This window comes from Spodoptera frugiperda, chromosome 14 (genome assembly GCF_023101765.2).
Source record: "Spodoptera frugiperda isolate SF20-4 chromosome 14, AGI-APGP_CSIRO_Sfru_2.0, whole genome shotgun sequence".
Taxonomy (NCBI): Eukaryota; Metazoa; Arthropoda; class Insecta; order Lepidoptera; family Noctuidae; genus Spodoptera; species Spodoptera frugiperda.
Window position 1 is genome coordinate 125,904 of NC_064225.1, and position 21,709 is coordinate 147,612.

Here is a 21,709-nt window from a genome sequence, read left to right on the forward strand (position 1 = left end):
GAACTGAACGCTGCTCGGTTCAGATAGCACGGGAGTTTATAGCATATTGAGATAATATAATGGCAACTTGACTGTTCTAGTCTTCAATTCCTCTACTTCAGTACTGGAATTCATTGATTGTATATTGTACACTTGGTACACTGGTTTGGTAACCGGTGGCTGTGCACTGTATTAGGAGTTCCCAGTCTAGAACAACGATTTGTGGGTCGCGGTGGTAAGAATTGTTTTGTGCATAATCGAACCCGAGATAAGGTGCACAGCAGCTGACTGCTGCAACCATAAACTTCAATGTTGAACAAACACTATTATTAAGATTAAGTCCTGTGTCAATAATACCTTCGTATTTTGTTTACAAATAATCATTGACTGATTGATTCCACTTCTGCCAATCTTGTAGAGAACTGCAATAGCGTGATGCTATAATCTAGAACTAGAAGTGTAAAAAAACCACCGTTCTGTTACAAATTACATAAAAAAAACTTTTTTAACTAAAATGGTATGTAATTATTGCAACTAAAATTCGGTACTAATAGCGTCATCTCTATTTTACTAGACTTACTAATATATTAGTGCCATCTAGTGATGAATAGCATTATTATCGTAAAGTTTTGTTTTCACTATTGCTAAGTAGTTCTGCTATTCGTCGATAGATGTCACTGCATACCACTCTGGATAAAATTAATTAATGATATTTTTAGTACTATCAAACGTTGTTTAGCTTTGTGATAGTAGTTGTACTTATGATGTATATAGTCAGGAAGTTGTATTTTCATTGATTTGAAGTTGCCTTGAGACAAATTTCGAGCATTACTCGGACTCAGCTGCTGCGGAAGCTAGTAATGAGACATTTCTTATTAATTAGTTGTATGATCGCTTTGCTATCTAATTGTTGCCGGTCGGGTTGGTTACTTCTGATGGCTAGATATGTACACATAGATAGGTTATTTTTTATACTTATTTTATTTATAATGCTTATCAATTTTCGAAAAACTGATATAAGTTAAGCAATAATTTTCCCGTTCCGGGAATCGAACCCAAGACCCCTTGGTCAACGAATTGAATGCCTGTTTGATTGCAGAATTTTTGGTTCAGGAAATCAAATGTATAATTATGTCAAGATAAGCTCGCAGTTTGATCGGACACACATCAAACTGAATGAAAAACCTGAACAAATTCAACGAACCTCAATCATACCGTCCAGTACTCGTACGATTACAAACAAAACAAAACACACGAGTACGTAGCAACGTGCGCTCGGCGCTCGTACCTTTGAGAGTAACGGACAAACCAAAACAACATCCGATCAGGAGCAAGTTGTGGCGCAGCACGCGACCTCTGCCGGCACAAAACGACGACACTCGCTGCGACCGGCAAAGGGTTAAAAAAACATTTCTCGTGAGTCGAGCTCTCCATCAAACTCACTTACAGGCGGTGGGCAGTGGGCAGTGTGCGCTGGTAAAACGTACACTATGAGTAGAGGGCGCTGCTGTGCGGCCAGTTACTGACTGAGCGTTTTTGTTGGTCAGCCGGTGAAAGGACTTGTGTGGATGTGACGGGATAATCCAGGTTTGGAACGAATGAAAATTTATTTTAACTAGTTTCACTTTGGTTAGTTGAAGAGTTTCATGGAAAACAATTATAGTACCAGCGCTTTTAGAATAAAAACTATCGTATCGCCCATAAAAAATGTGGTAATAAATTAAAATAGGTAGCAAATACATAAATATAAACTTCACCCATAAAAATAGTGGGATAAAAATTATTCTTTCTTTCAAGTCATACCCTGTCTGTATACCAAAATCCGTTCTATAGTTTCAGCGTGATTGACTTCCAAATAAACAATCTCATACATTTATAATACATATTAGTATAATTACTTAAGCTAGTTACCCGTCTAAATGATAAAACGTGACTTTACATAAATATTTATCAATTTTGGAGGCTGTGGTTATTTATAAAAATACTGGAACTAGAAACGATATTTTGTTGCATTTTCTTGTGTAAAAGTTAAACATTATCGTTTCTTTGTTAAAAGCCATAGTCAGTCACTAGTGTCGTATCCTGTGTATGCTACCGCCGCGTGGCGTCGCGTCAGCGGTGACACAGCGCAGTCATTTGTGGAGCTCACAATCGTACACACACACACACACATAGTACACACGTGTGTGTGTGTGTGTGCGATTTATAAACGCTAGTCCAGCAGCGTGGAGGGAATGTCTTCCTATGGAACGAATGGGTTGGCTAGTGGGTTGATATATCAGGCGCGGCGGCCATCGCATTATCATTAAGTTATTGATGGACGCTATCAATGCTCGCGACGTGAGATATTTCTGCTGAATGTGCTTACACCACTTACAGGGGATAGACATAAAAATATGACGGTCAATCTTCAAACTGAAACGATTTGCATTATATTTTTTTTTATTGGTGATTGAATGATTTTAACGCAGCAAATTTATCCTTATGTCACATGAAATATGGATAATACCTATTAGTTCATCACCTCGTGAAAAAGTTTCAAAGTGCAAGCCGTCATTCCAATATTATATTACTCGAATATAAATTGCTTAAGTGACAGGAAAGGACAACGAAGTCATAGTAAAGTTCCGACTTGTACAGTTTTATGAAACGCTAAAAAGAAGAACTATCTTTGTGAAATTCTAAAACTTACGTAACAACTCTGCGTAGCACTTCGTAGCCGATCCTTGCTACGCGGCGTAGCACGTAGCGGGCGGCTACGAGACATCGATTTGACTTTTGATATTTAGGTTATAGGTTACATGTATATTTCTTTATTAAACTGTTTATTAGTCTAGTGGTTACAGGATCGACAGTCTAACCAGATGATTCGGGTTCTCATTAAGATGCGCAGCTCAAGTATGCGATGTATCGATAGTAGGGAAGCCATCAATAGCACACATCCATAGCACGCATTTTTCCATATAAGAAACATAGCTTAGCTGAGTCTGTTTTCACCAGTGCTATGCTATGTGTAACAATGAATATGATGGGTAGAAGCCAAACGCATCCACAGCAACTTAGCATAGCACATCTCTGATAGTAAAGCACCCTTATGCAGATTTTTGAAAATTCTTTGTAGATATAATGTCGTGGAAACTGGAATCACCAGTTGTTTACCTTCTATTGCAAGATACCTGTGATATAACTGGCGGACAGTGGGTATTATTGCATTGTATACGTCTCTTATTAAGAGGCCAAAGATGTGATGCATAAATGTTAATGAAACTGAAAATTCACACTGAGATGTACTTACAACTAACAATAGTAACAATAGTGTGTACTGTACACATTTAAGAAGACTATTAACTAATTATATAAGTATATTTCTATGAAAATAGCAGTTCAGCAAGACTTCAAGTCTCCTTATATTACTTTAAAGACTCCTTCAATTGAGTATACCAGCTATATGACACCATGATATTTGTCGTGTCGTGCTTTGTGCCTACCCCAATAAAAAGCGTATAACACACATATGTTTATATTTGTATGAACTGATATTTGTTCTTTATGTATATGATACATACATTTAATTCACGTTCAACTTACTTGAAAGTATATTATAATTATATTGACAGACCATAACAGCTCACTGCTGGACTATGAGCTTCCTCACATAAGTAACTTACCCACTAAAAACGTAGAGTAAAGGATTGAAAGTTATTCAGAGAGCACTGCTGCACTATTTTTATTAAATGTGTAATTCCTTACGCGCCCACCATGATGATGGGGTGGTGGTGATTGTAAAAGAATAACGACAGACGTCCTTATTCTTACTTCTCTTAACGAATCTACACTGCGGAACGATTACCTAGCGTCTATACCATATTTTCTGACGTTTTAAATGTACTTAACTGTGTATGATTTAACTGAAATAAACGTTTTGACTTTGCCTTCAATTTGACACTGTCGTCAGTATTATCACAACAAGACAAGATAACAGGAGGAGTTTAATAAGTCACAAAGTAACTACAGTAGCTGTATTTATAAGTAAAGTATCTGTATAAGCAACAAGCAATACTTTCATTGGTAGAGCCTTATATTCCCGCAGTGAGCACCACTGGCGAGCCTCAGGTTGCAACATATTGCTACAGTTCCAACCAATGAGGGCGCTCGCAACAGTTTCAACCGCTGTGATTGGTCGGCGCGGTGTAGCCGAGTGAGGGCGGCGCCACTTCATTAAGGCGAATGTCGCTAAAATAGGCTTTTTTCCGGCGTTTGTTTTATGTGTAGCTGTGTGGGGAGGGGGAGGGATGGAGTGCTGCCGTCGTGCTATGTGTCGCAGTACATAGGATGGAGTTGTGTGAGTACTAGGTTGGGGAAGAACAATGACATTTTGTTTCATTTAGAACTTGAGTATCCAAGGTTTAATAGTAAGTCTTTTTATCTTTCATTTAGTGTGAGGACACGCCATAGTCACGACTTTGGTTAGGTTATAACTGTGACAACCTGGTAAAAAGAAATCGAATCACCATCAGAAATAAACTGCCATCAATCCTGCGAATCAGATGACTAAAATACAATGTCTTGGGCAGGTTCTTTTTTTTATACTATTTATATTAGTTCTCCACGAACTCCTGGTCCGTGTCATACGTTTCTTGGGCAGGTTATGACATTATTGGTATGTCCAGATGGACCTATGTTCATACCCCACAGCCACTCTACGTCGTATTCTTACTACTAAAGTACTTGTATATTGACTGGCCAAGATTCCTTTCTTTTCCTTACAAAATAAGGAAGTCATCTCCGATGTTTAGTTGGTGTTTAACAATACACTACATTACAGCTGGCTGCCCAACCATTGAGCTAGTCAAGCAGTAAATTAAGATACTTAAAAAAAACAAGTTTACCACATCGTGAACTCGAAAACCCTTTGTGAGCCATGTACCAAGCAGCCTCCATACTCATACTCGTATCAACGAAACAAGAGCACTCTATAAATAGACCACAGACACATACAAAGTGGAAAGCAAATTAAAATAAAACTACACAGTGCTTACTATATAATATCTCGCGGGCGTCGCCGGGGGGGAGGCAGGCTGAGGTGAGGCGCGGAGGGGGGGGGGTGTAGCGGCAGAGTACCAGAACGATATTCAAATTGCGAACATTTCATTTTAACGCTTGCGAAGATATTCGCGCGCTCCCACGCTTCTGTAGGGATGGGACCCTGTTTGTGGTTTGTAGTCGATGACACACATTTTAGTTGTAAATTATATTTAAGATATGTATAATATGATGTCTAGTATTGAATATATACAATCGGATTCATAGACTACCATGTCACTTGTCATGTAATAATTGACAGTTTTCTAAGTTACTTCGGTGTTTAGTATTGTTCAGAATTATAATTTGTCTATTGCTTTACAGACACTAACTAGCTTGGTTTAATACTAGGATTCAATTCGTGCGTCTTCCTTCTTCCTACAACACATTATTGTAATCCTCGTCGCCACTAAGCTTACTGTACTGTAAGTAGTCTTTTCCATCTTCACTTGGTCTCTATGTTGCACTCTTGAGATCTTTATTTAGTGCAAAACATCGACAGCGGCCCACCCCTAGTCCAAGTTGAGACGTTTGCGAAATGTTCACATTTCGCGAATTGATCGTTGCTCTGCGGAATTCTCATTTGCGCCTCGTTCCTGTACCGCGCCCCCGTCCCGCGCCCGCGCCCCGCGCCCCCGCCCCCGCGGGCGCCTGCTCAGCCACACCTGTATCTGTTGCCTATACAGGGTGATACGATTCTCATGTGTGGGAATTTGAAGAATTTAGTACGGCCTGTAGTGGGACGGGGTACTTTGTGATCGGTTTATTTTTTTAGGTAGGAATGTAGAATAATTGGAAGTGTCTTGCTATACTGAAATAGAGAGTGGTTAGTTAATTTTAATTCAGTATTGTTGTAAGTTTCAAGACATGTCTTTCATGTCTAACGGATATTTTAGTACGTTTTACTTCACCACTGTTATTGTTCGCACGTTTGATGAACTCAAGAGGTAAACAAGAGACGAATTTTGACGGTTTTATGCGATGTATACTTACATTGCACTTAATTACAACTATCTGGTAGATAGTTACTTTTAGTTATAGTGATACTTTTGTTTATTTCTAAGTAAAGACATCAACGAGTCAGTGCTACGGCGTAGTCAGTGCTACGAGACATTTCTAAAAACATTAAAAGAAAGAATACGCATGTTTAGACTAAGGTCTAGAGAGTTTAGACATATAGAAATACCAATGTAGGTTTAAAACCTTAAACTGCTTTACTTCCATTGAAACATGCAGCCATAAATGAAAAACTTATAAATCAACGATACGTTTATCTTTAAAGCTACTTTAATAGCAATTAATATAATAACCAATGTCTTCCCTAACGACGTAATATAATATAGCAAACAGATATAATAGTCCAAGCACCCCGTACAAAAATTCCCGATCGGCTTTAAAGAGAAAACGCGCAGATATTCAGTTATACATTGATAATTACTCCGACCTCCGACCTCACCCTCCGGCCCTCCTCCCTCCCTCTCATTGTAATTTAAATCGAATTCCCGTCGACAAGTAAATTGAAATATTTCAATTTCAACGCACCTTCCGCTCTGACGTTCGATATTTGAATTTAGAATTAAGATGGCGACCGTTACCGTTGTGGTTTGTTTTCTTTTGTTGTTGCTTTGTTGCTCTCTGTTGCTTCAGTTGCAATAATCGGTAGGATCACGTTTCAGTATTAAGATAGTTATGTAAAGAATACAAAAAATTTTAATTCGATTTTGATTTTATTAAAAACTACTCATTTTTAATTTTAGATTGAGGAAGTAAACGCCAGACTACCTAAAGTATTTCTAAAAATTTTCACAAAATAAAATAATATTGGGTCACTAAATATTTTCCGTTTACTCTCAGATTTCTTTCTCTTCTCTCACTTATAATTACACACGATTTTCTCTTGTCATCGAGAGAAGCTCGAGTTTAATGAAAGTATTTCTTCAATTTGTTTGTCTTAATACTTACTAAAAAGAACATTAAATATATCAGGTTATAGTAACTGTGATGAAATTTGATTAAAAAATAAACGATTGGATACTAAGCATTTTCTGCTGCTTAGGTTGTAAACTTTAATGAATAAAGTTCTAAACTAAAGTTTATGCAAATTCAATATGGATTTTTAATAAAACCGTTATAATTACATCAACCATTCTTATTAATAAGACAACAGACACACAACCCTTCCCCTACTGTGTACAATATTTAAACTATCAACTAACTACCTTTCTAAAAGCTCGAATAAACACCAGCCATTCATAATGACAAACAAATGGACAATACAATAATATTATCACTAGATCTAGTATGTGTGTGTGTGTGCTCATCTCAGGAACGTAATTAAGATGACAAGATATACGGAGTATAGAGCAAGCTGCCACAACGCATCACACGACAGACATACAGACAGACAGACAGACAGACCGACCATACTCCGCGCATTATACCACAATAACTAAACAATAAAATAAAGCCCCCGCAGAACAATGAAGAAATAAAAACGAAACGCAATCCACGACGCGAATAACAAACATAATTGTGTTTTTTGTGATTCATTCAATACACTCTTTGTTCGCATAAAAAAAAAACTGGTTCTCAAAAAAGTCACCTTTATAAATTAAGTTTCAGCATTCACCAGCCAATCAGAACGCAGAGGCGGGGTTTGGAAGCCCTGTCATTGGTCGAGCCGAGCCTCTCATCTTACAACATTTTATATAACCGGATGATACAACATATACAGTTAACAGTACAGAGCGAGCGGGACGGCGGTATACGTTTGTATACAGTGTGTCGTTTCGCTCTCGTTCCGTCTCTGTCACGCGGCGCGGCAGCAACTGTTCGCTTGAAAATGAATCAACAGTGTTCGAAACAACTCGCCGGAGTGTGTCGCCTTAACTGTAACGTTCGCGTTCCACATTCGAATTGCTATTCTTTTTTTGAAATTTAAAATTGTAGAATAGTGTTGTTGCATAATGTTGTTGTTGTGTCAGTAGTTGCGCGGTAGTTGCAGTTGTCAGTTGATTTAGTTGCAGTTGGATTGTTATTTTGATGGAAATGTCTCTCCCGAACGGTGTGGACGTGTCTCAGCTGGTGCAGCACCCGGTGCTGGCTGCACTGCCTCCCTTCTTCCTCAGAGCTTCCGAGAGATATCAGGTAGATATTTCAATAAATTATTATTTGTAACATTTTTGTAACATGTGTCAAGTTTTTAATGAAAGTTTTACAATGTTCGCTTGGGAATTTTGTGATTGCGTATTTATTAAAAAATTGTGCTCAAAGTTCAATGGGAAAATATATATTACATTTCGAGGTTTTCGCATATTTTTAGCATTTGCAAAAATAGGTAGTATTGAAATAAAAATATTTACCTATTTGATTCATGAAAATTGCTGGCAATTAAAATATATTTCAAAGGATGTAGGACATTTACTTATGAACAATGAATATTATACCTAACCATGTATCTTTTGCCTAATGCCAATAGGTAAATGTGATCTCTAAGGTTACTCAAATAGATCAATTACAATTTACAATTACATCACGTCTTGTAACATACAATTCAATTATAATTACAATTGTAACATACATACTATAAAATTCTTGTATTTTATATGATAAATGATAATTCATTAGATCTCTTACAAAATAAACGCTTCGATTGCTTCAAATTAGAGCTTAGTTGAGTATTAAAATAGAATGAGGTTCAAAAAATATTAAGGTTTGGCGATAGTTTTATTTAGAAAACTCTCAACCTTTTAAAAGAAAACTTATGAAAATATTTAAAGTTAAAGTAAAAAAACTTATTCTATTACAATCACATAGTCCTTTGTGATTCAAAACTAGTCGAGCTTTTCTCAGTATATTCACTCATGAGTAAACAGTTATTTTTGGAATTTAGAGATATAGGTATTTTTGGTCAGAAACTGTGTACCTGATTTCATTATGTATTTAGTTCTTTAATTAAATTAAATTAAATTTAATTTTAACGAAATAAAAAGCATTCGATGCATTATAAACGCCAAAGGGTCAGAGGCAGTTAGATGTTGTGTTTGTCGCCTGTCCATACCGTCCGTCGGTCCGTCGCGTCGGGTAAAACAGATTGCAATATTTCTGTTTATAAACTCTTTCAGTATTCAAAAGATACTCAAAGAGGTTACTATAATTAAATATTATTGATTGAAAAAATATTCCATTCAGTAAAGCATTAGCTAAGTTCGCCTTGTGTACTCGATTGTTGTCGATGAAGCGTAAAATTAAATAAATCTTGGCGACCTTACAGTCAACTTAAGTTTCAACCATTTGATATTTTAATTCGGTATTAACTATTTTTGGTAAATCGTTAATACTTTTTTTTTGAGGAGGGGAAATCATTAAATGTCTTTTCCCGCCTTGAGCGAGGCGAGAGGGAGTATAAGACTTTTACTGATTAAAAACCACCCCGTTTTTACTCTTGCTTTTCGCGCCGGAACCCCGGTAACCCGCTAGGCAGTCCGCAACTCCGGGATTGATAAATAGCTTAGTCCCTTTTTTATACTGACTGAAGTGAAATTTTTATCTTTTGACAGTTACAAGCAGAATATCGAGTGAGTGATTTGAATGGATTTATTAATTAGTCGAGAGCAATTATCTTGCCAATAGGTATCTAATTGGCCACCTTTAATCAACGTAGACTGTAAAACAAAGAAACAGACAATATATTTCAAGTGTAAAGAATTTTAAACGAAGTGTTGTTTTCAATTGCCAAAATAATTGCGTCCTTAGTATAATTATATTCCTAAGAATGTGAAATAGAATATTTTCAACTATTAGACTACCGTACATGTCTAATTATTAAATCGGCAATAGCGGTTTATGGAGCTGATTCGTAACGAAAAAAAAACTTAGGTTTCTAGATAAATGAATTACTTACAGAGATATTGGGTCTTATGAGTCAAAAGTTTTAATACGTTTAAACGTTAAAGATGTCCTATAACAATACCAACCTTAGCAACCTACTAAAGATTTAATTTAGAAGTTATTTTAGAATTTGTTTTTAAAACCTTTTTATGGGATATAGTTAGCCTCAGCCCCTATACAAACATTGTTCCCGCGGGCGAGTGGAGCCTCGTTCAAACAGGCGGCGTCGTTCAAAGGCAGCACGGCAGTCGAGTGTGAACTTGAAGATAAAAGTAAACAGTTATAGCTAGTGGCAAGTCGAGTGGACTGGCGTAGAGTAATGGGGCACAAGTCGCCAGGTTGAACTCTCTGGCGATGCATTAAATGAAGTAATTAATTATGTATTGTTTAGGTACCTGAGTAATAATGGTATCGTCGTCTTCAATGAGGCACAGATTTTGTTTGATATTTGTATATTACTAATTAATTATTACAATAAATTGTGAGCAATCGTGGAGTCACGTTGTGGCGATCGTAGCGGGAAGAAGAAAAGGAATGTCATGGCGGCGCGCCGCCCGCTCGCTGACACTCGCCGGCGCGGACACCGGGCTTTTGGCGCTCGCGTTAACAAGCTGGCCCCCTTGGAGCAGGAGCAGCATCCTGGTCCAACTTAACTGGTAGTGGGCAGAGTCTATTCCAAGCTCTGCGTAGAGTTCCTGAAGTCGTTGCTACATCTGCCACCCGGTTGACACCGTCTGTGCCAGGGTAGACTGTGGTGACACGGCCCAGCAGCCATCTGTTGGGAGGCAGGCGGTCGTCCTTGATGAGGACCATATCTCCTGGTTGCGGCTGTCCCTTGTCTGTGCGCCATTTGTTTCGGATCTGCAATTCTGAAACGTACTCCTTGTAGTATCGATTCCAAAAATGTGTTTTCAGAGACTGTAGCCTTCTGTATCTGGTAAGCGTGTGAAGTGGAGCCTGGTCAACCTGGGGAGCAGGTGGCATAGTTAATGTCCGTCCAATTAAAAAATGCGCTGGTGTGAGTGGAATTAAATCTGATGGATCAGATGAAATTGGAGTGAGAGGTCTGGAATTCAGTATTGCCTCAATCTGAACCAATACAGTGTTCATTTCTTCATAATCTAGATGAGCCATTGAAAAGATGTGATTCAAATGTTTTTTAATTGACTTAACCGACCCTTCTGCTACGCCATTAAAATGTGGGCTATAGGCAGGGCTAAATTTGAAACTGATTTCATTATCAGCAGCATATGAAGTAATATCTTTAGATTGATTTTTTAGAAACTTAGCTATTTCGTTGCAAGCGCCCACGAAATTAGTTCCGTTATCTGAATATATTGTCGCTGGCTTACCTCTGCGAGCAACAAACCGATTTAAGGCTGCAATAAAGCCTTCAGAACTCAAATCGGTCACGAGTTCTATGTGCACTGCCCGCACTGCTAGACAAACAAAAACAGCTATGTATGCTTTCTTTAACTGACAGCCACGACCCTTTCTGTTCGCTATCATGATGGGACCAGCATAATCAACAGCTGTATTACTGAAGGGATAGTCTGCTTGCAATCTTTGTATAGGTAGATTACCCATGATAGGTTGGTAAGTTTTTCCTGCAAATCTAAGGCAAGATATGCAATCTCGAGTTGTTTTTCTACAAAGATTACGACCATTAACTATCCAGTATTTATGACGTAATGTTGATAACAACAGCTGTGGTCCAGCATGTAATAGTATTTTGTGATAGTGTGCAACTAATATTTTAGTTATATGATGTGATGCGTCAAGTAAGATAGGGTGCTTGGTGTTGTAGTCATAGTGTGAGTTTGATAATCTGCCTCCTACTCTTATAACATCTGCCTGATCAATAAATGGATTAAATTTTAAGAGTTTGTCTTTAGGCGACAATGGGCGTTTCTGAAGCAACTGTAAGTATTGTTTGCAATATGAATCACGTTGTACTTGCTTGCATAATACTTGCAAAGCTGAATTGAGTTCTTTGACGGTCAATGGACCTGTCATTTTATTGTTAGTATGTTGACAATTAAAAATGAACCTTTTGGCGTAAGCTACAGTTCTTTGTAATTTACCAAAATCTGAAAAATTCATGAAAAAGTTTATGTGTGTATTATGACAGTGTGATTCATCTGTGGACAAATGACATTGATGTTTAATTTCTGGCAAACTAGCGATGTTTAAATTTTTTGGTTGTGTAGGCAATTGCATGGTTGTTTGGTGTAGGAAGTGGGGACCTCCCCACCACAAAAGTGAAGATTGTAATTGTGCTGCATTGAGCCCGCGTGAACCTATGTCTGCCGGGTTCATTTCTGTGGGAATGTAATTCCATGAATTAGGATCAGAATTATTAGTAATCTCATGAATTCTATTATAGACAAATTGTTTCAATTTTAATTTGCATGATTTAATCCAGCCCAGCACAATAGTTGAGTCACACCAATAGAATTTTGAGTCAATTTTTAAACGTAATGAATTTACTACCTTATCCATTAACCTAGTAGCTAGAAGGGCGCCGCAAAGCTCTAACCTAGGCATAGTAAGCTTATGTTTTAGTGGCGCCACCCTGCTCTTTGAAAGTAGCAGTTGTACTTGTACATTCCCAGTATCGGAGACTGTACGTACATATACACAGGCTGAGAAGGCCTTAATGGAGGCATCAGAAAATGCGTGTAATTCGACCTTAATGTATGAATCACACAACACTCTACGAGGTATTTCAATTTTAGTAATTTCTGGTAAGTATTCAATAAAATCATGCCATTGTGACTCAACTTCTGCAGGTAACTGGTCATCCCATGTGATGTTTTTAGCCCACAGTGTTTGTAGAATGAGTTTTGCCTGTAACATGCAAGGATTAATTAGGCCAAGCGGATCGAACACTTGGGCAATAGTGGATAGAATTGTGCGTTTGTTTATGTGTTTATTTTTTGAAATATTGTTCACTGAGAACAGTAATGTGTCTTTCTTACAGGTCCAGAGTAAACCTAATGTTTTTGCACGATCAACCTTGTTTAGGTTTGATACATCATCTGGTTTAGTGACTTCACTAGAGGTAATTTCATCAACTATAGACGGTTTATTAGACCGCCATTTGCGTAAATGGAAATGAGCGCTCTCTAACACTTGAATAACGCCTTTACATCTTTGTATTAATGTGGTTTCATCCTCATGTCCCGCGACATAGTCATCCACGTAGAAGTCGTGTAAAATTGATTCACGTACATCCTTATCAGTGCATTCTTGGCCCAACTGAACTAGGCATCTAGTTGCTAAGTACGGGGCTGACGCCATTCCGTATGTGATAGTGTTTAACTTGTATTGTTTGATTGGTTGGCTAGAATCTGATCGCCAAAATATTTGTTGTAAACATCGTTGAGTATTATTTACATAGGCTTGCCTGAACATCTTTTCGATGTCTGACGTCACTACAAACTTGTACTGTCGGAACCTAATTAAAATGCTAAGTAAATCGTCCTGTACAGTTGGCCCAATATGCTGAATGTCGTTCAATGACTTGCCCGTGCTTGTCACAGCTGAACAGTCAAAGACGGTGCGTAACTTTGTGGTGGAACTATCTTCCCGCAGCACACCGTGGTGTGGCATGAAGTATGAAATGCTATCGTTATGTGGAGTTGTGTTTTCTGACATGTGACCTAGAGCTAAATATTCATCAAGAAACTGTGTGTATTTTTCCTTGAACTCTGGGTTGCGTTTGAATTTACGTTCCAAAGATTGAAACCGTATTAAAGCTTGCTGCTTGGAATCGCCTAAAACTTCAGGTGATTCCTTGAATGGTATTGTGACAATGAATTTGCCATCTGTGTGGCGTTTAGTAGTAGTTTTGAAAATTTGTTCACACTCACTCTCACCCTTTGTATGGACTTGTTGAGTAGTGGGAACTGATTCTAGTTCAAAGAACTTGTCTAATTTCTCTTCGATATTGTTATTATTTAAAAAATGGCAATGGACTGTATGTGATTGGTTGATATTATTGGTAGATTTATTTGATTGTACTGAGCCTGTGACGAGCCACCCTAATGTTGTTTCAATCAAGGTTGGCTTGTTTTTACCCAGGGAAATATGATTATTTAGAAGGACATCCCAAAAGATGTCCGCCCCTAGCAACATCTGCACCTCTGACGGAGTTGAGAAATTTGGATCCGCGAGGTGGATGCGAGGGGGAATGGAAAATGAATTGCAATTAATTGGTGATGTAGGTATCAACTGGGTGATATGTGGCACAACGAAACAATTGATGTCAGTTGTGTAACCACTGGTTGTAAGTGACGATATAGTGACGTCACATCTTTGTGTAATTTCTGAGGACTGATTGTTCAATCCTTGTACTAATAGAGAAGTGGAATAACTGGGTATCCCTAATTGAACTCGCAATGCTTCTGTGATGAAACTAGATGTGCTTCCATTGTCAAGTAGCGCACGAACCTTGTATGTGTGACCATGTAAATCTTGTATGTTAATCACTGCAGTGGATAAGAGTACTTGACAGTGATTTATTGATGAGAGTGTGACACTACTTGATTGTGGTTGTTTTTGTTCCTGTACTGTGGGTAAAACGACACAACCTTCTGATGAAGTTGAAGCCTTAGGAACAGTAGTATTATTGTGTAACATTGTGTTATGGCGCTGTGTACACAGCCTGCAGGAACTAAGCCTACATCGCTGCTCATCATGTCCTGAACGCAAACAATTTGTGCATAAATTTAATTGTTTGACTTGTTCAATCCGTGTCTCAATTGGCATTGATTTGAACTTTGTACATTGGTAAATAGTGTGATGACCCTTGCACACAGGACATTTAAAGCGCGCTTGCTTTTGTGTTTGGCTAACTAGGAATGTCTTAGGACGATTGTGAGTGATATCGCTGTGTCTACGCTGTGTCTGTTGCTGTTTTTTATGTGTTGAGGATTCTTCCACGGTTTCTAGTATATCAGCACGATTTTTTAAAAATTTATTGAAATCATGTAAAGTGGGTAGGTGTGTAATGTTGTTACGTTCCTTTTCCCAATCACGTATTGTAGATGAGTCTAACTTACTAGTCACCATGTGTATAATAATCATGTCCCAATGTTCAGTAGGTAACTTTAATGTTTTTAAAGCCCTTAAGTTTTTATTGACTGAATCTATTGTGTTTCTTAAGGCCTTTGAGGATTCTTCAACTACTGGTTGTATGTTGAATAATTCTTGTATGTGATTGTTAATTAAAATTCGATCATTGTGATATCGATTGCATAGCAAATCCCATGCAACATCATAGTTATCTGAGGAGAATTCTAATGATTTAATAATTAAAGCTGCATTATCCTTTAATGAATTTCGCAAATAATGAAATTTATGAATTTTGGGTATAGTTGTGTTGTCGTGTATGAGTGATTTGTAAGTGTCGTGAAATTCTAGCCACTCCTGATAGCGTCCAGTGAAGATCGGCAATTTGATAGTAGGTAATTTAATGTTTGGCCCACCCGGCTTTCCAGCGCTGTCACTAGAACCCGTCACCGATCCGGTCTCCTGCTCCGCAGAGGCAGCACTCAACAGCTCCTGTGCAACCGCCACGCAGCCGAAGTAGCTTGTTTCAAATATTTCCCGTTCCTTGTGCTCTTCACCTGGAATTTCCACAAGACCTTCAATATCCGTCTGAATAGAATCAAACTCGCTGTATAACTCTAATATTTTATTTAAACGAGCTGTTATTTCAAGAACTTGAACCTTATTAAGGATTTTATTAGGCAAAAATGTTTCTATGTATGATTTAAATATGGTAAGCTTTGCTTTATGACTAGCTCTGGTTTTCTTTAACGATTTAAGATCCATTGTGCAAACAAGTCAATAAGTGCAATGAAACCAGTCTCAAACTGCCCAGCGAAAAGCAAAATGATCATAAATAAATTAGATCATAACCCGCGATTAATTGAGTATAGTGAAAGAATAATGTCGTGCAATACTTAAGTTTTGATATGGCAAGCAACAAATATTTGCAGGCAAGCAGCGACAGAAACTGTGCGAAGCAGAGAGGGTGGGTATGACTGGCGCGTGCGTCGCGAGTCACGTAGGCCGCGCGTCGTGGACTTGACCGCCCTCGGATCCGCTGGAATGTTGAAAAACAGTTAGAATTTTACAATGGATTGCACTGTATTGGCACAAACTGACACAACACAGTAAACCAGACCTCTGAAAGAGAAATGAAATGTTCTTGAAATGAAATCGTCACAGGATTACAATTAAATGAGATAAATTACGATGAATCGAATGATAATATGCATGTGCAACGTGTACATTCATCTAGGTTATACTAGATGACGCAATATTGAACGTGGATATTTCTCTGTTGAGAAAGTGGAAAAGGTTTTAACTAGTAACAAGCATTAATTTCGGGCGCCATTTTAAATGATTGGAACGGACTCACTTATACCACACTGCAAACCCTTCCTGGTTTCTCGATCCAGCCTGGAAATTCTTCAAGGTTTCTTTGTTGAGTACAGCAAACAGCACAGCGATTTTCTTAATTGTGTCCCAGCTAGCACCAGATGAGTCTCGCCTTGTTCGTGATGCGCCACGTGCCAACCTGTGCCCGACGACTTCTCAACGTCATACACCCAAAGCGGCGAGTGCATCCGGCTCGAAACTTGAGTAATAATGGTATCGTCGTCTTCAATGAGGCACAGATTTTGTTTGATATTTGTATATTACTAATTAATTATTACAATAAATTGTGAGCAATCGTGGAGTCACGTTGTGGCGATCGTAGCGGGAAGAAGAAAAGGAATGTCATGGCGGCGCGCCGCCCGCTCGCTGACACTCGCCGGCGCGGACACCGGGCTTTTGGCGCTCGCGTTATTTATGGCCGCGGGAATGCGCCACCTCCGGGTGGGTTCCAGATCATGGCAGGAGGGGTTTCCATCGGCGTCGAGGTGACGATGAAGTACCTGGGACTCGTCCTCGACAGTCGGTGGAAATTCGAGGAACATTTCTGACGTTTGGCTCCCAAGTTGGAACGGACGGGGGCTGCCCTAAAGCGGCTCCTACCCAACCTTGGGGGACCAAACGCCTCCTGCCGGAGGTTGTACGCGGGGATTGTGCGGTCCATGGCCCTCTATGGGGCCCCGGTATGGGCGCCAAATCTACGGCGACGACCAGCTCGTGCGCTGGTTTCATCCCAGAGGGTCATGGCCATTCGGATGATCCGTGGATACCGCACGATCTCCGGGGAGGCGGCTAACCTCCTTGCGGGATCACCGCTGTGGGATCTGGAGGCGAAAGTGCTCGCGCACGTATATAGCTTACGTGCGGAGGCGCATCGCCGGGGCGAAAGTCCACTGCCGCGCCAGATTAGTGCGTGGCGGGATGAGCTCCGGCGCGATCTCATGGCGGAATGGAAGCAACGACTATCGCAACCGAGGGCTGGGCTCGCTGTTATAGCAGCGGTAAGTCCCCTCTTTGAGGAGTGGCTAGAGAGGCGTCACGGCGTCCTCACCTACCGCCTGACGCAGGTGCTTACCGGACACGGAAGTTTCGGTAGGTTCCTGTTTCGGATTCGGCGGGAGGAAACGCCCGGGTGTCGGCATTGCGTGGATCACCCGGAGGACACGGTGGAGCATACAGTAGCGGTGTGCCCTGCATGGGCTGAGCACCGCCGTGTCCTTAGGGATGTGATCGGCGACGGTGACCTCTCGCGTCCGGCTTTGGTTCAGGCCATGATGCGGAGCGAGAGGGAATGGGACGCCGTCTCCTCCTTCTGCGAAGCAGTCATGCTAGCTAAGGAGGAGGCGGAGCGCGTGAGGGAACGATCCTCCTCACGCCCCAGCCGCCGCAGAAGACACTCCGGGCGTCGGGGATCGCGTGACGATCTCCGGCCACCGTAAGTGCGGGTCTGCGGACGGCGAGCAAGGGTAGCTCGCCGCCCGACCAGAACCAGACCCGTGCGTACGGCGCGTCGCGTTCCGCGCGCGTCTCAAAGAGCCAGACCATCACAGATGGGGCCCAGTAGGGCTGATGCCTGATCCGGAGCTGCGGACAACGTAAAAGGTTACCGGGGCTCCGGCTCAAAGCAGGAGAAGGAACGGGGTGGTTTTTAGTCAGTAAGAGTCTGACACTCCCTCCCGCCTCACCCAAGGCGGGAGAAGTCATTGGATGATTTTCCCACCTCAAAAAAAAAAAAAAAGTCTAATGCCTTATTGCACAGTAACAACCAGAAATAAATTATAATTAGATTAAGTTTAAACTCAACAGCAATAAAGTCGTGCGTTTAAATACCTATTAACATTTTCAAATATGATTTAGTCAAGTATAATATTCATACAATGAAGTTCTTTTCAGTGCTGAAATAGTTAATTATGTCCGTGATGATGCGAGATATCAAGAGGGTTTGCCGTGATCTCCGCGGATTAGCAGACGGGTTTAATATAGCAGTTTTAATTCGGAAAATCCAAGTTTAATCTTACTATGTAACCAAATTCTATGATTGAACTGTGGCGTAAGATTGGCTGATAGGTACATTCGTTCTAAATGTTTAACCAAACCATATAGGTAGAATTATTTTCAATTTATTAATGGACTTTGTCTCTCAGAGACATCATCACCCAAACCATATCGCTAATACTGCTTTGCATAAGTATTATTAAATTACCCTTTAACCTTTAAAAACTTACAAATACCAGCATCAGATGTCACTTCCTGTAACCAACACATTACATTAACAAATCCTTTTACAACAACACATTAACATGTAATTACCCACATTACAACATTGTGTCGTAATACCCACCCTGTAACAAACAACACTGCTACATTACAACACAATGTGTTATTTGTTATAAATGTGTTTTTATGTAAATGTAATTGTAATGGGTCTGTAATGTGATATTATTGAATTACAGAGGCATTATTTTGTAATTGATACATTTGTGCGTGTGTGTGTGGCCAAAATATGGGGTTTAGGAATATTGTTAATTATATGTTACCTGCCTACTTGGAGAGTTGAATGGATTGAGATTGTCAGCTGTTCCTTCTGGTCATGGATCAGAGTTATTTTATTACCTATGCTTTAACTATAGGCTTATGTCCAACTATGTCAGGGTAATGAGTACTAATCATTGTTATCCGATGCAGAAGATGATTAAAGTCAACCTTTTGAAGGCCTACAAACGAATATCTACATCTATATATTATATCTATACAAAAACCGTTGCAGAATCAGTGTTCCGATCGGTTACTAATTTTATGGCTCTTCTATCAACATGATCATCGTCCTCATAGAGTGCTTTTCCACCAGAAATGTGCTATGTAGCTATACTAAAAAGATATATTCTTATCTCCAGTTACTTACTAATGTGTGATGTGTTTTCCCATAGTTTCATTAATACTCGGTTACCCCTTAAGGTGCAACGAGTCGATCGCTCAGTAAGACGATTTATACACTCGTTTAATGTAAATTACCACTACAAGCTCTAACTACTGTGAGTTCACTTAACGCGGGTTGTGTAGGGCTATCTAATTATCTAGTTCAAAATTAATGCTACTATTGTTTTTTGCAAAAGCTCATGAAACAGACCATTCCCTGTGGGGGATATAGGGCTTTTGCAAATCTCATTATCATTGAATCTAGTTACCACTTTTTTAATTATTATCTTAGGTACAACCAGTTGTAATAACCCGTATAACTGTATTTGTTTACTAGAGATAGACTTTTGACACATTGTGTATAGGGTACAGTTCTACCCTTAGTACGACTTTATTCGTTCTACGTTGAAGGAAAACGTTCGGCGTTCTGATTGGCCAGTGCGAATGAACTAACCAATCAGAGTGCCGAACGCGCTCTTGTTGCGTTTTCGTTCAACGTAAAACAAACTCGCACTAAGTGTACTAATGTCGCATATGCTTCTGTATTGGCGTGAGTTGGTCAGTAAAAAGAAGTTGCTACATAGTAACCAGTCCTCCCTGCCTCACCAGCGGACGCCGAAGTGCGCGCGCTGCCGCAACCACGGCGTGGTGTCGGCGCTGAAGGGCCACAAGCGGTACTGCCGCTGGCGCGACTGCGTCTGCGCCAAGTGCACGCTCATCGCCGAGCGGCAGAGGGTCATGGCTGCACAGGTGAGTCTCTTGCTGGGCTGTAGTTATTATACTTTGTAACTTACAACTGGCTTCTTTCAGTCATGTTTCGTCTGGTTGATCGATTCAACTTATTATTTTAATTTAATTAACAAGATTGAGTCGAATTGCTGAGGTCTTGGGTTCGACCCCCGGGTCGTATAACTGGATTTAGGGATATGGGCTCTTATAGTCTTTTTCTACAGATATAGACATTAGGGTAAAATTTTGGTGCATTTTTGTTTATTCCATTAGAGGATAGAATCAGTAGACATTTTGTAATTATTTTCTTAACCATGTCTTGATCGTTCTTTTTCATAAAACATTTTGAAATACTCCACTAGTTCCAATATTAACGACTATCCTCACTTGACTTGTCTATTTATAAGTGCCCCGTATTAAACTTGAATGATATAGTGCTATGTGTCGCACATAGTTCGTACAGCACGGTGCGCTTGCGCAGGTGGCGTTACGTCGCCAGCAGGCGCAGGAGGAGAACGAGGCCCGGGAACTGAACCTGCTGTACGCGAGCCAGACGTCCACTGCACCACACCACTACACCGACATGCCTGAGGACTCACCAGGTAAGGATCCTTCAATTATACTTTATATTATAACTACTACCTTAGAAGCCTTAAGAAAAAAGAGCGTACAGCTTCTTGTTAAAAGGTCAAAGGCAACGCATTTGTAACTCCTCTGGTGTTGTGGGTGTTCATGAGTGACGGTGATTGTTTACCATCAGATGATTACGATTCCTCATTTACCGCCCCATGCTATTAAAGAAAAAATGATGTTTGGGTTCCTCATGAATACTTATTTATGATCAGAACGGTGTAGTCAAACAGTAGATTCGGCATTCGAACAGAGTCCATATTACTTCGATAATCTACTGAAAAATAGTATATTATTAAGTTAGGATATATAGGTTACGAGTTCCTTGCCATTTACGTCCATTCTTTACAAGTAGGTGGCGCTACTATAAGTAATAGTACTACGTAATCTATAGCCTCGTTTGAACATCAAGTACACATGTTTCCACCAAGTCTTACAGCCACAATTTCCGGCTAAGACAGTGCAGCCGCGGGCGAGTACTGCCCCGCTCACTGGCAGACTGTCGCCAAGAATCTAATCTCAGTTGTCCCGGGGCGAGCGCTTCCTTACCCCCGTCTTTAAGTGTCACACACACTAGCCAGTTACTTGCGACATCACTGGAGTTCAAGTGAACGAGGCATGAACATGTTTTTTTACTAGTTGCATTAGAATTGGAACTTAAAACGGGATATTTACCATGTTTTTCAATTATTATGAGTTTCCGATATTTCGGCACTGTTGCAAGCGCCATTATCACGGATAAAGTTTATCCGTGATCAAGCCAATTGTAATGTTAGTTACCATGTCAGTTTAAAAACTTAAAACTAGTTGCATTGTTTAAAACTCAAGGCACTTAGTAGTAGTAGACATATTCACATAAAAACGTTTAAAATTAGTTTCCAAACAGTACAATATTATTAACAGTCAAACAATCCGCGCACTGCTACGCCGAGCTACCCGTGGGTACGGTTTCAATGGAAAAATCGATGGAAAACCCTCGTCATAAAACAAAAAATAAAACACCAACACGGCAACTAAAACGCCCCTTAAACGA

General features: G+C 39.8%; 2 protein-coding genes across 4 annotated transcripts in view; one reads left to right on the forward strand and one right to left on the reverse strand.

Annotated features, from left to right (window-relative positions):
• Positions 1 to 7,745: 7,745 nt before the first annotated feature.
• The window catches only part of LOC118279271 (doublesex- and mab-3-related transcription factor A2), a 39,513-nt gene continuing 25,549 nt past the window's right edge, over positions 7,746 to 21,709 (forward strand). The window contains exons 1-3 of one of the 2 annotated variants that reach the window (XM_035598914.2): positions 7,746 to 8,208; positions 19,909 to 20,067; positions 20,528 to 20,648. In XM_035598914.2, coding sequence (XP_035454807.1) covers positions 8,104 to 8,208; positions 19,909 to 20,067; positions 20,528 to 20,648 — 385 coding nt within the window. In that variant the 5' untranslated portion in view covers positions 7,746 to 8,103. The remainder of the gene's footprint in view (positions 8,209 to 19,908; positions 20,068 to 20,527; positions 20,649 to 21,709) is intronic. The other variant, XM_035598915.2, reaches the window with a different exon arrangement.
• Positions 10,346 to 16,809, reverse strand: LOC118267679 (uncharacterized). Of its 2 annotated transcripts, none has more exons than XM_035581796.2 (2): positions 15,444 to 16,809; positions 10,346 to 10,820 (listed from the first exon to the last, which is right to left on the reverse strand). In XM_035581796.2, exons 1-2 carry the CDS (start codon positions 15,790 to 15,792, stop codon positions 10,555 to 10,557), a joined length of 615 nt encoding a protein of 204 aa, XP_035437689.1. In that variant the 5' UTR covers positions 15,793 to 16,809; the 3' UTR covers positions 10,346 to 10,554. The 2 variants fall into 2 exon arrangements, with proteins under 2 accessions (XP_035437689.1, XP_035437688.2); XM_035581795.2 differs by having other exon boundaries at positions 10,682 to 13,217; positions 13,250 to 16,809.

What these genes read in the sequence shown, in the direction of transcription:
- LOC118267679 (XM_035581795.2), bottom strand. Translation starts at nt 15,792, where the DNA reads ATGGATCTTAAATCGTTAAAGAAAACCAGAGCTAGTCATAAAGCAAAG. An exon ending in ACTATCACATACGGAATGGC is followed by an intron (nt 13,218 to 13,249) that starts GTCAGCCCCGTA and finishes CTAGATGCCTAG; the next exon opens with TTCAGTTGGGCCAAGAATGC.